Source organism: Silene latifolia, chromosome 11, assembly GCF_048544455.1.
Source record: "Silene latifolia isolate original U9 population chromosome 11, ASM4854445v1, whole genome shotgun sequence".
NCBI lineage: Eukaryota > Viridiplantae > Streptophyta > Magnoliopsida > Caryophyllales > Caryophyllaceae > Silene > Silene latifolia.
In genome coordinates, this window is record NC_133536.1 from 5189099 (window position 1) to 5201137 (window position 12039).

The window sequence follows — 12039 nt, forward strand, 5'->3', positions numbered from 1 at the left end:
TGGAGGGAGTAATGGTTACACAAAATAGTTGTATTTCGAACTTCCAAGACCCAAGATAGTTAAAAACAAGTTTAATGCAGAGAATCTTGCTCATTTGTGGAATATTGCATGTGAATTTGCTTCCATGCATTGCCTTCTATGCCTTCATTTGTGGATTGTTAAGACTCTTAGAGCGTTAGAGGTCAGTGGCGTCTCCAGGATTCTAGTAACGGGGGTGCGGATTTCTACGAAAGTTTTTTCATTGAAAATATTACTTTATCACTATTACAAATAATAAAATAATAAAATATTTATCTTGGTCATCCATAACATCAAAACATAGCAACTTATATTATCTATAGAATAACACTTAAACATATGGTAATAAAGGTTGCTTAAGGGTGTGTTTGGATAGGAAAAAACGAGGGAAAGGTAGGAGAGGGGGAAGGAGTAGAGGTGATCATGGGCCGGGCCAGTGCGGGTTTGGGCCGGGCCTTTCTAACAAAAATGGCCCATTTGTGTGGGTCGGGCTGGACCGGGCCAAATGTATGGGCTTATTTGGCAAGCCCAAACTCGAGCCTTATGGGCTAATTTGGGCTTTTGGGCCTAAATGGGCTTTTTGGGCCCTAAAATTTACGACTTATATTAGAAAATAATTAGCATAATACCTTCAATTACTACTTTAAAAACATACATAGTTTATAAAATTGTACAAAATATGATGAAATGCTTATGAATTACTCTCCAAAATAAAATAAAGACAAACACCCCCACTTTAGAATGCTTAATCATGCATTCGTGATATGATTTATGTTATATACACATTGTTTTATAAATCTAAAATAATATACTTAAGTTTTTAAAAAGATGTTTATAACTTAAACACTATTTTAATAGGTTTTATAAAAAAAATATTCATTTATTAATAAATATGGGCCGGGCCGGGCCAAAATTTAGGCCGAATGCTTGGTCCAAACCCGGCCCAAAAATATGTTGGGCCTTTTTGGGCCAGCCCATGGGCTTTTTTGGGCCAAAACAAAAGGCCCAAGCTCTTCTAAAATGCGGGCCAGGCCGGGTTGGGCCAATGGACTTGGGCCATTTGATCAGCTCTAGGAAGGAGGAAAGGGAAAGGAAGAGAAGGGGAGGGGAGGGAGAATGAAGGAGGTGGTTTTCCCTCCAAATCTTGCCTATGATGGTGGGGAAATAATTTGCCTTGTAGGAGGGAAATGGAGGGATCCATTTTCCCTCCCCTCCAAATCCTTCTACCTTCATTTTGCTAACCAAACAATGGATTTCTCATCCTTCCAATTCCTTCCCCTCCCTTTCCCTCCAAATTCCCCAATCCAAACACACGCCATGAGTATATGAAATGGGCTAGAAGTTGGAATTAATGCTTGCTTTTTTAGTTGATGAAATGGGCAACAAATCTCGAAACCCAAAGACCACAAAAAAAAAAAGAAATCTCAAACTAAATACTACTGAAACATATACACGGTTTATTTTAGTTATTTTTGCAGAAACAGGGGGTGCGGGTCACGGATGCATCCACTGCACCCCCGTGGATACGCCTGTGTTAGAGGTAGCTAATATCGTCATCACAAAATCTCATTGAAGACGGGCGATATCCGTCACAAGTTTGTGACGGATACCGTTTCCTCTCACAAAATACCCATTGAAAGGTGAGTGAGAAGCACATGGGGGTGTCCTACCTTGTCCCTTCTCCCTTTTTGTGAGAGGTCACAAGCTTGTGACGTGATTAACCCGTCACAAGCAAGACGCTTTGTATCGTCATTTACTCGAACTAAAATGTTAATTATTATTCCAAGTATGCCAAACAAATAATTGATTTTTCGTTTATTTGACGTAAAATGTCGTTTTAAAATAGGAGTATTAGAGAGTATGTAACACCGTTAACCTGGGTTAATTAAAAGTCAATAATTAATTGGTCTGATTATTATTTTACATTGTATCTTATCTTTATAAATACCAAAACATTTAAAGCATCCTCATACATCTACCTTTTTTTTTTGAGACTACCTCATACATCTACCTCATCATACACAAGTTTATTTTTTAATTTTTAATTTTCCAAAAAAGCAGTGATGGTGGACCCCATTACTTCACATCTCAATTAATTTATTTGTGATTTATTTTGTTTATTCTTTACTCATCTTAGTTTTTATAACAAAAAATTAATACGTAAATAATATAATACAATTATCAAATTATGCAATACAAAATAATATACAGTCAAAAGTTTAACTACAATAATTGGCAAAATTAAATATAATTACAACAAATTACAATAATTGGTTAAAGTAAATAATATTACAACAATTGATAAAAATCACATTTTTATTAATAAACATTATTAAATATGAAATACTAAATACAACTTTATAATAAAGCTCAACTACATTAAATATGTTGTATATACAACCAGTTGTATAATATATTAACTGTAGATAACTAGCGTAGAGAGTTGTAGTGTTAAACTTTTAAATTTCTTTTTCTTTACCAATTTAATGTTTGGCATCAAATTTTTTTATCCTAAAAACCAATTCGTTGATGTGACCATCTTCTATTCTTCTATATATACTAAAAGAATAGGAAAACTAAAATTTTTCCTGCCTAAACACTCTTAGTTAGAAATTTGGTCTACTTTTGGTGGATATTCTAAACATATATTGGGCCTAATATATAATCAATATATAATATATAATCAATATACATCATATTTAATGTAACCGTTAACCTGGTTTTATTAAAAGTCAATAAATTGGTCTGATTATTATTTTACATTGTATTTAATCTTATTTATAAAAATGAATGATGTCATAGCACGTACTAGTTACGACAATTTTATTTATATTGTACAAACATACAAAATTGGAGTGAACGAAAGTGATTAACTAAAACATTGTAAAAACCAATAAAATATTTTCCACTTATTTCAAACAAAATGTCGTTTTAAATAATTGACAAGTGAATCAACTTGAGTGTGAAAGATCAAATTATTCATCAAATGCAATCCTAAAATAGAAAAAACAACAAATTACTGAGACCCATAAAATAGAAAAGGATAACAAATGACCGAAACGAAGGGAGTAATACGGAGTAAATAAAACATAATGAGTGAGACGATACTCCAATTTTTACTATTATCGTTGGCTCGTTGCTGGTTTCTTTAATTAGTATTACTTGAGATTATAGACTCCTTGGTTTTACACTAGCCTAGAGAGAGTTGTAGTGTTAAGCTTGTCTTATAAATAATCATGCCTGGACTACTCAAATATTATACATGCACAATTCATTCGTATTAAAGGGAAAATAAACACTGCCTAATAAAAGCATTCCCTTAAATTTCCTCAAAAAAAATAAAAGCATTCCCCAAAGGATTATGGATCGATGAGAAAAGAGTTGACTTAAGAAATATCTCGCTTCTTACGCAAAATGGGAGTGTAAAGAACTGGAATATGACGGAGATAGTAAAAATTAGGAATTATTCATAACCAATCAAAACTATCTTGTGGCGCAAGTATATACTCCCTCTGTTCCGGTTATTTGTTGTCCTTTCGTTTTGGCACAAAAACCAAGAAAATAGGAGAGAGCCAATTACTAAATGACATGTGGACCAAATTGAGTGTGAATGATCAAATTTGATAGATGAACCATCTCAACCAAAACCTTAAGGTCATGGTTAAGGTCCAACAATTATATTTATTTCCTATTATGCCCCCTCACTCGAATGCCCATTGGGTTTGAAGAGTGGTTAGTGCACATGCTCCCCCATACCATGTGCTGAAAGTCCACTTCGTGAGTTATTAGAGGCTGTCGGGATTTGAACCCGTGACCTTCGGTCACACTGGCTCTGATACCAGTGATAATAACCTCACAATTTATCTTAACTTGTACACTATTCCAACCCAAGTGATAATAATGTTCCAAGAATTTGTTTGGCATACTTGGAATAGTAATTATTGTTAGAATATATTGACCAAATCAATTATCAATATATTATGTATATTTGATGCTTTGTATCTTAGCTAATTATAGTTACATATCCTTGTAATTAGGCACATATCTCTGACACTAGTTTGTATTTATAGGTTTCTCATTCTTATGAATAAACCAAGCATTATCTTCCCATCTTCTAATATGGTATCAGCTTCCTAGGGCAACGATCCACAAAATCGCTTCCGCATAAACCCTAGTTTTCTTCGTGCTTCTTCACGAAAATCTTCTTCTCCTTCCCTGACCTCTCGTCACAATCAACCATGCCGGATACAAAATCACAATTCCATCCGGCTCTCGCTGTTTCAAACATCAAGAATCATGTTACCGTCACACTCGGGATGGATAATGATAAATATCCCTTGTGGGTAGCCCTCTTCACAAATCATGCGAAATCAAATCGCGTCCTTCATCATATCGTGTCACCAAAAACAGGCGGCCCTAAATCGCCTGTCACGGCTGAGGACAAAGAATTGTGGGAGACACTTGATGCTACTGTTCTCCAATGGATTTACGCCACGGTCTCCACCGATCTGCTTGAAACAATCGTTGAGGAGGAGACCACTGCCAAGGAGTGCTGGGATCGCATTCGCGACATTTTCCAGGACAATCAACACTCACGGGCTGTTACTCTCGAGCAAGAGTTTTCCCATACGGCAATGGCGGATTTCCCGAATGCTTCAGTCTATTGCCAAAGGTTGAAGAGCCTTTCCGACCAACTCAAGAATGTTGGTGCTCCAGTTTCCAATAATCGCCTTGTCCTTCAGATGGTGTCGGGTCTTACTGATGCTTATCAAAATGTTGGATCCATTATCCGTCAACGAAACCCGCTTCCAAAATTCTATCAAGCACGCTCTATGCTCACACTAGAGGAGGCGGGTCTCGCTAAAATTGCTACCACAGGTTCGAATTCTTCGGCTTTGTATGTTAAAAATAATGACGCAAATGACTCGTCTTCCATACTCGGTCGTCCTCCTCAAACTTCTCATAAAGGGGGCAAGAATCAGGGTAACAAAAAGAAAGGTGGTGGAGGCTATAAGGGAAACAAAGGACAGGGGCAATCGAATCAGCAAGGTTCGAATTCCGGGGGTGCATCTGCGACGGTCCAAGCTGCTCCCATGGCTGCTGGTCCGTGTTCAAATCAGGGATTTGGAGGTTGGCCTTGGAGTCCATGGGGATATCCCCCGTGTCCATACCCGACTTCGCCTTGGACACGGTCTCCTCGACCTCAATACACAGTGCGTCCTCCTGCTCAGGCGCAAGCCTACTCGGCTGAAAATCCGCCTTCTCAAACGGATATTGAAGCCGCCATGTATACTCTTGGGCTTCATCCACCGGACCCAAACTGGTTTATGGATACTGGAGCTACATCTCACATGACGGCTAATGCAGGTACTCTCTCCTCTTATTTTAATTCGAGCATTAAAAACGGTATCATTGTTGGTAATGGCAAAACGATTCCAATTAGTGGTTATGGGCAGTCCAAAATCAATCACCCAAAACATCCCTTCATTCTTAAAAATGTTATCCATGCTCCTGACATTGTCAAAAACTTAGTATCTGTTCGAAAGTTCACTACTGATAACTCGGTTTCCGTCGAATTTGATCCCTTTGGTTTTTGTGTGAAGGACTATCGGACGGGGATGCGTCTCATGAGGTGTAACAGTAAAGGCGAACTATATCCCATCACAACCACACATTCGGTTTCCTCTCCAGCAGCTTTCACCGTACTTGCTCCGTCATTATGGCACAATAGACTCGGTCATCCCGGCCTTCCTGTTTTTAATTCTCTTCGACATCAAAATTTAATTTCTTGTAATTCCATTAATAAGACTCATGTTTGTTCCTCATGTTCTATTGGGAAAATTATTAAGCAACCTTTTATGTCGTCTACATCTCATACTTGTTTGCCTTTCGATATTCTACATTGCGATCTTTGGACCTCACCGGTCCCGAGCTCGTCGGGTCATTTATATTATCTTGTTTTACTAGATGACTTTACGAATTTTTTATGGACTTTTCCTCTAGCCAAGAAATCTCAAGTCCCTGACATTTTCATAAATTTTCACAAATATATAAAGACTCAATTTGACCGTGAAATAAAGTCGTTTCAATGTGATAATGGTAGAGAATTCGACAATGCTCCAATTTGGGAAATGTGCACACAACACGGGTCAACCTTCCGACTCTCTTGTCCGTACACATCTCCCCAAAATGGTAAGGCAGAACGGAAAATTCGATCCATTAATAATATTATGCGCACTTTATTACTTCACGCGTCGCTTCCCGCATCTTTTTGGCATCATGCTTTGAATATGACCACGTATTTGCTTAACATCCTTCCCAACAAAAATATGAACTACCAAACACCTATTTCTAGGCTTTACTTCCGTAACCCGTCTTTTACTACCTTACGAGTTTTCGGTTGTCTTTGCTACTCTTTGTTTCCGTCGACTAGAATTAATAAACTTCAGGCCCGGTCTACCCTTTGTGTGTTCTTAGGCTACCCCGATCACCACCGTGGGTTCAAGTGCTACGATATCAAAACCAAGAAAATTATCATCTGTCGTCACGTCATATTTGATGAATCCCGTTTTCCTTTTTCCGAAAACACAACATCTGACAATACTACATATAACTTTCTTGATGATACCTTATCACCATATGTCCTAGAACATCTCCTTTCCGGTTCGACCCCTCCCGATAACCAGCCTGCCCACAACACGTCACCTGCTCCTAGTCAACCTACGACAACCACCCTGCCCTCCTCTACGATTCTTTCGCTTCGACCAAGAACTCCGTGCATCTCCCGCCACTACCCCCTCCACGTAGAGATCCTCCCTCAACCATTCTTCCTCCTGCAACGAAAGCTGTCACTCGTGGTGACCACGGTATACGGAAACCCAAAAACCATTTTGATCTTCACACAAATGTCTCGATTTCTCCTATACCCAAATCACCCGTGACTGCTCTTAATGATGCTAATTGGAAAATGGCCATGGATGACGAATTTAATGCTCTTATTAGTAATAAGACGTGGGAATTGGTACCTCGTCCGCCTAATGTAAATGTTATTCGGCCTATGTGGATTTTTCGTCATAAATACAGGTCCGATGGCTCCTTTGAGAGGCACAAAGCTCGTCTTGTAGGTGACGGGAAAACTCAGCGTGTTGACATTGATTGTGGGGAAACATTTAGCCCGGTTGTCAAGCCGGCTACTATCAGAACCGTGCTTAGCATTGCTCTTGCTTCGCAATGGTCCATTCATCAATTGGACGTTAAGAACGCTTTATTACACGGCGATCTTTCCGAAACAGTATATATGCATCAACCTATGGGTTACCGTGACTCACGTTTTCCCGGCCATGTTTGTCTTCTTCGCAAATCCCTCTACGGTCTCAAACAAGCACCTCGCGCTTGGTACAAGCGCTTTGCAGATTTTGTCACTACAATTGGGTTCCGAAATAGTAAGTGCGATCACTCCTTATTTATCTACAAAGACGGTAATTCTCTAGCCTACCTTCTTCTTTATGTAGATGATATAATATTGACTACTTCCTCGGAGGCTTTACGGCTGTCTATCATGTCCCGTCTAAGCAAGGAATTTGCAATGAAAGACCTTGGTTTGTTGAGCTACTTTCTGGGAATAGCCGTTTCTCGTCACGGTAAGGGTCTGTTTCTTTCCCAATGCAAATATGCGAATGAGATAATCGAACGCGCGGGGATGTCCATGTGCAAAGCTTCTTCTACTCCAGTAGATACTAAGCCGAAACTTAGCTCCACCACGGATACTCCTTGTTCTGACCCGTCACTTTACCGTAGCTTGGCAGGGGCACTTGATTTTACTTTCACTCGTCCCGATCTTTCCTATGCGGTCCAGCAACTTTGCCTATTTATGTATAATCCCATGGACGCACACATGAATGCATTAAAACGAGTTATCAGGTACGTCAAGGGTACGGTCTCTCACGGTCTATGGCTCGGCACGTCTTCTCCAAAGACTCTCATGTCCTACACCGACGCCTTGATCGTGGTGGTACGCCGATACACGTCGCTCCACCAGCGGCTATTGTGTTTTTCTCGGGGATAATTTAATTTCATGGGCATCGAAAAGACAACCTACTCTATCCCGCTCGAGTGCTGAGGCCGAGTATAGAGGGGTTGCGAATGTCGTCTCGGAGTCTTGCTGGCTTCGTAATTTGTTGTTTGAACTACATCACCCACTTTCTAAGGCTACAATCGTATATTGTGACAATGTGAGTGCCATTTATCTCTCGGGTAATCCGGTACAACATCAACGAACAAAACATATCGAGCTTGATATCCATTTCGTTCGTGAAAAGGTCGCACGTGGTGAAGTTCGTGTTCTACATGTTCCTACTCGTCACCAAATCGCTGATATTTTTACTAAGGGGCTGCCTCTAATCTTGTTCGATGATTTCCGCTCCAGCCTCAACGTTCGTAAACCTCCCGATTCGACTGCGGGGGTGTGTTAGAATATATTGACCAAATGAATTATCAATATATTATGTATATTTGATGCTTTGTATCTTAGCTAATTATAGTTACATATCCTTGTAATTAGGCACATATCTCTGACACTAGTTTGTATTTATAGGTTTCTCATTCTTATGAATAAACCAAGCATTATCTTCCCATCTTCTAATAATTATTTTAAAAGGACATTTTAGTTCGAGTAAATGACGATAGTAGCTACCTCCAACGCTCTAAGAGTCTTTAACAATCCACAAATGAAGGCATAGAAGGCAATGTATGGAATTGAAGCAAATTCACATGCATTATTCCACAAATGAGCAAGATTCTCTGCATTAAACTTGTTTTTAGCTTATCTTGATACAACAACTATTAACCTTTAATAGTTCAGTCCGTTTTTCTGGTTATAATTACCAATTTAAACTAAAGAATAAAATATTTTTTTATATGGAATACTGAATTAAGCTAAAAAACAATTCGGACCCTGAAGATTGTCCATGATTCCAAGAAAATTGTTTATCATTTCCAAGAACACGAATTATGGTGTGAGACGGTCCATTTTTATAACAAAATTATTCATTTACTATTAATAAAAGAGTTAATTTTTTTACGCACAAAAACCGTCTCATAGAGTAAAACCGTCTCAACTCTCACACAATATAACTATTATTCCAAGAAAATGTAATAATCATGCTAAGAAAATTGTTTCTTGATAATCATGCCCTCAATTTTCCGTTTTCCCCATCATTAAACCCATTTTATAATACTATAGCAATACAAATTACGTTAGTCCACCACCATGACACAGTCTCATTATGGGGGTGTTTGGTAAACGGCGGATTGGAAAATTTTCAGCATATTCAAGACTTTTAACATGTTTGACTTACCAATCTACTATTTTGAGTGTTTGGTAAATGGCATATTGATAGAGTATATTGGAGCTCAATCTACTGTTTTTCAATATGCTGCTCTACCTAGCATATTCACATTAGTAGATTGTGAAATATGAATCCGTCAACAATTTACACATAAATACAACAATCTATTAACCAAAATCTGCTAATTACCAAACACTTCTACTAAATCTGCTAATTGAAATATACTAGTCAAACCTGTTAATCCAATCTGTGTCATTTCTAATCTGCTTGACCAATCTGCTTCTGCTAATATCAATCTGTTGATTACCAAACAGGGCCTATATAAAATGCATTTTTTTCTGTGGCAGCTCGAGTTTGCATACCTTTGACAATTGAAATTTTCGAGTTCTGCACTAAAGTTTTTCGAGTTTTGTTAGTTAGGTGTACGATAACATGGTACACTATATCACCAAACATCTAACTCAATTAATAGACTATACTACGAGTTGCATTACAAATTTACAACTGGTGGAGTAGAATCGAGTCTTGCACTAAAGTTTTTGAGTTTTATTTAAAAGAATCTGAGTTATGTTGTAAAGTATCTGAACTCATCAACTTAAACAGAAAAAAAAAATAACTTTAAAAAAGCTCAGAAAATTAAATATAAGCTCGGATTAATGTATATTAGTTGTAAAGTATCTTGGAGAACTAATGTTGTAATTTTGTTATAACATGATGATGTTAGTGTTTTAGGTAATATTCATATGATGATTTAATTGGTATTTAGTTTGTAATTTTTACACTAATAATCTTTAACCTAATTGTGTTTTAAGACTTGATTACGATTCAATTTCAATTCAGTTTAGTTTAGTTCAGGTCTTATAAGTTTAGTTCCACTCGGAGAGTTTCAGTCCAAAAGAACTGGGTCTTAATGTGACTAGGGGTGTTCATCGGTCCAAAACCGGACCGGACCGGACCGGATGAACCCGCGGACCGGATAACCACATATCCCAAAACCGAGGACCGGACCGGTTAGGAGGGGACCCGGACCGGACCGGACCGGAACCCTTTAGGTCCGGTTTTTTCCGGGTTTGGGCCGGACCGGTACTAATTTATAAGGCAAATTTAGTTTTATTTTTTAATGTGGACCGGACCGGACCGGAGACCGGTCACCATATTTTTTGGGACCCGGTATGTATCCGGTCTGGACCGGACCGGACCGGCCGGTCCGGGTCGGTCCGGTTTGCCGGTCCGGGCCACTTTTTGTTCACCCCCTAAATGTGACTGTATGAATGAGCTGACTGATCATATGTGGAATTGAAGGAAACACTGCAATTCGGCGATACTGGTGGTGGTGGTGGTAATGGGGGTAAAAAAACTGGTGGCTATCCATGACGCTTATCAAGAATCCGTCAAATTAGAGCAACTCCAATGGTGAGCTATTATTATCGTACTGGCTTGATTTAGCATGCGCGTTTTTCAAGCAATGGCAAGTAACCTGGTAAAAATTGTATACACAGACGATGTAATGTAGCGTATTGTGTTAATGTTTCCCAAATGAGACAGAGAGTCCGCACTTGAGATAAGGTTCAATGTATTCGCATTAAGGGAAAATAAACACTGCCTAATAAAAGGATTCCCTTTCCTCAATAGAAATAAAAGCATTCCCCAAATGAGTATGGATCGATGAGAAAAGAGTTGACTTAAGAAATATAATTATCTTGTGCCCCAAGTATGTATGAAAAAGGAACGTCAGAGAATAGTTGGTTTCTTTAATAACTGTGATTTTATAATTTATGCACAAATTATGTCCAAAAACATTTCAGTTTTTTTTTTTTTTTATGACGAGGGGGTTGAGTCCCCACGATTCTCGCACCACCACATGGACCATATAGCCACCCCGGGGCTGCGGTGGCAAGTGATCATCATCGCCCCAGCTAATAGTCGAACCTGGGATCTCTCAACTCCTGCATTTCTGCAAGCTTCAAAGTTTAACCCAGCTACCACTGGACTAATACTACTTGGTTAACATTTCAAATTTTCACATAAGATAAATAATTGTAATAATATTTATTCTTTATTTAGTGAAAATGACGCTTTCGAAGATATTCCTTCCGTCCCGATCAATTGTTGTCATTTAGTTTTGGCACAAAAACCAAGGAAACAGAAGATGACCAATAACTAAATGGCAAGTGGAACAAATTGAATGAGAATGATCAAATTATTTATCAAGTTCATTCTTAAAATAAAAAAGGCAACAAATGACTGATACACCCAAAAATGAAAAAGGACAACAAATGATCGAGATGGGGGAGTATTATTTATTTGAACTTTTAGAGTAATATCTGTTTCTATAAATTTGAGCACAAATAGGATTATACATCCAGTTGTACCATAAGCATGGTACAACCAAGGTATAAGAATCCGAGCTTATATGTATTCTTTCTGAGCTAATTTAAAGTTCATGTTTTTAATGTGTAAATGGATGAACTGAATACTTTCTAATAAAGCTCACATTCTTTAACATAAAACTCGGATACTTTATTACAAAGCTCAGATTCTACACCGTACAACATATACAACTGGTTGTATAGTCCATGAATTGGTTGAGCGATCATCACCTCCATATGCATGCATAGCTTACGCATCATTTCTTTTTAAACGTTGCAAGACTTCGTTTCTAGGGAAAAAAATG

At 38.2% G+C, this 12039-nt stretch overlaps 1 protein-coding gene across 1 annotated transcript; it reads left to right on the top strand.

Annotated features, from left to right (window-relative positions):
• The first annotated feature begins 4256 nt into the window (after positions 1–4256).
• On the top strand, positions 4257–10739 carry LOC141612793 (uncharacterized). Its single transcript, XM_074431544.1, has 3 exons — positions 4257–5720; positions 6734–8029; positions 10668–10739. The coding sequence occupies exons 1-3, from the start codon at positions 4257–4259 to the stop codon at positions 10737–10739; spliced, it is 2832 nt and encodes a 943-aa protein (XP_074287645.1).
• The last annotated feature ends 1300 nt before the right edge of the window (positions 10740–12039 follow it).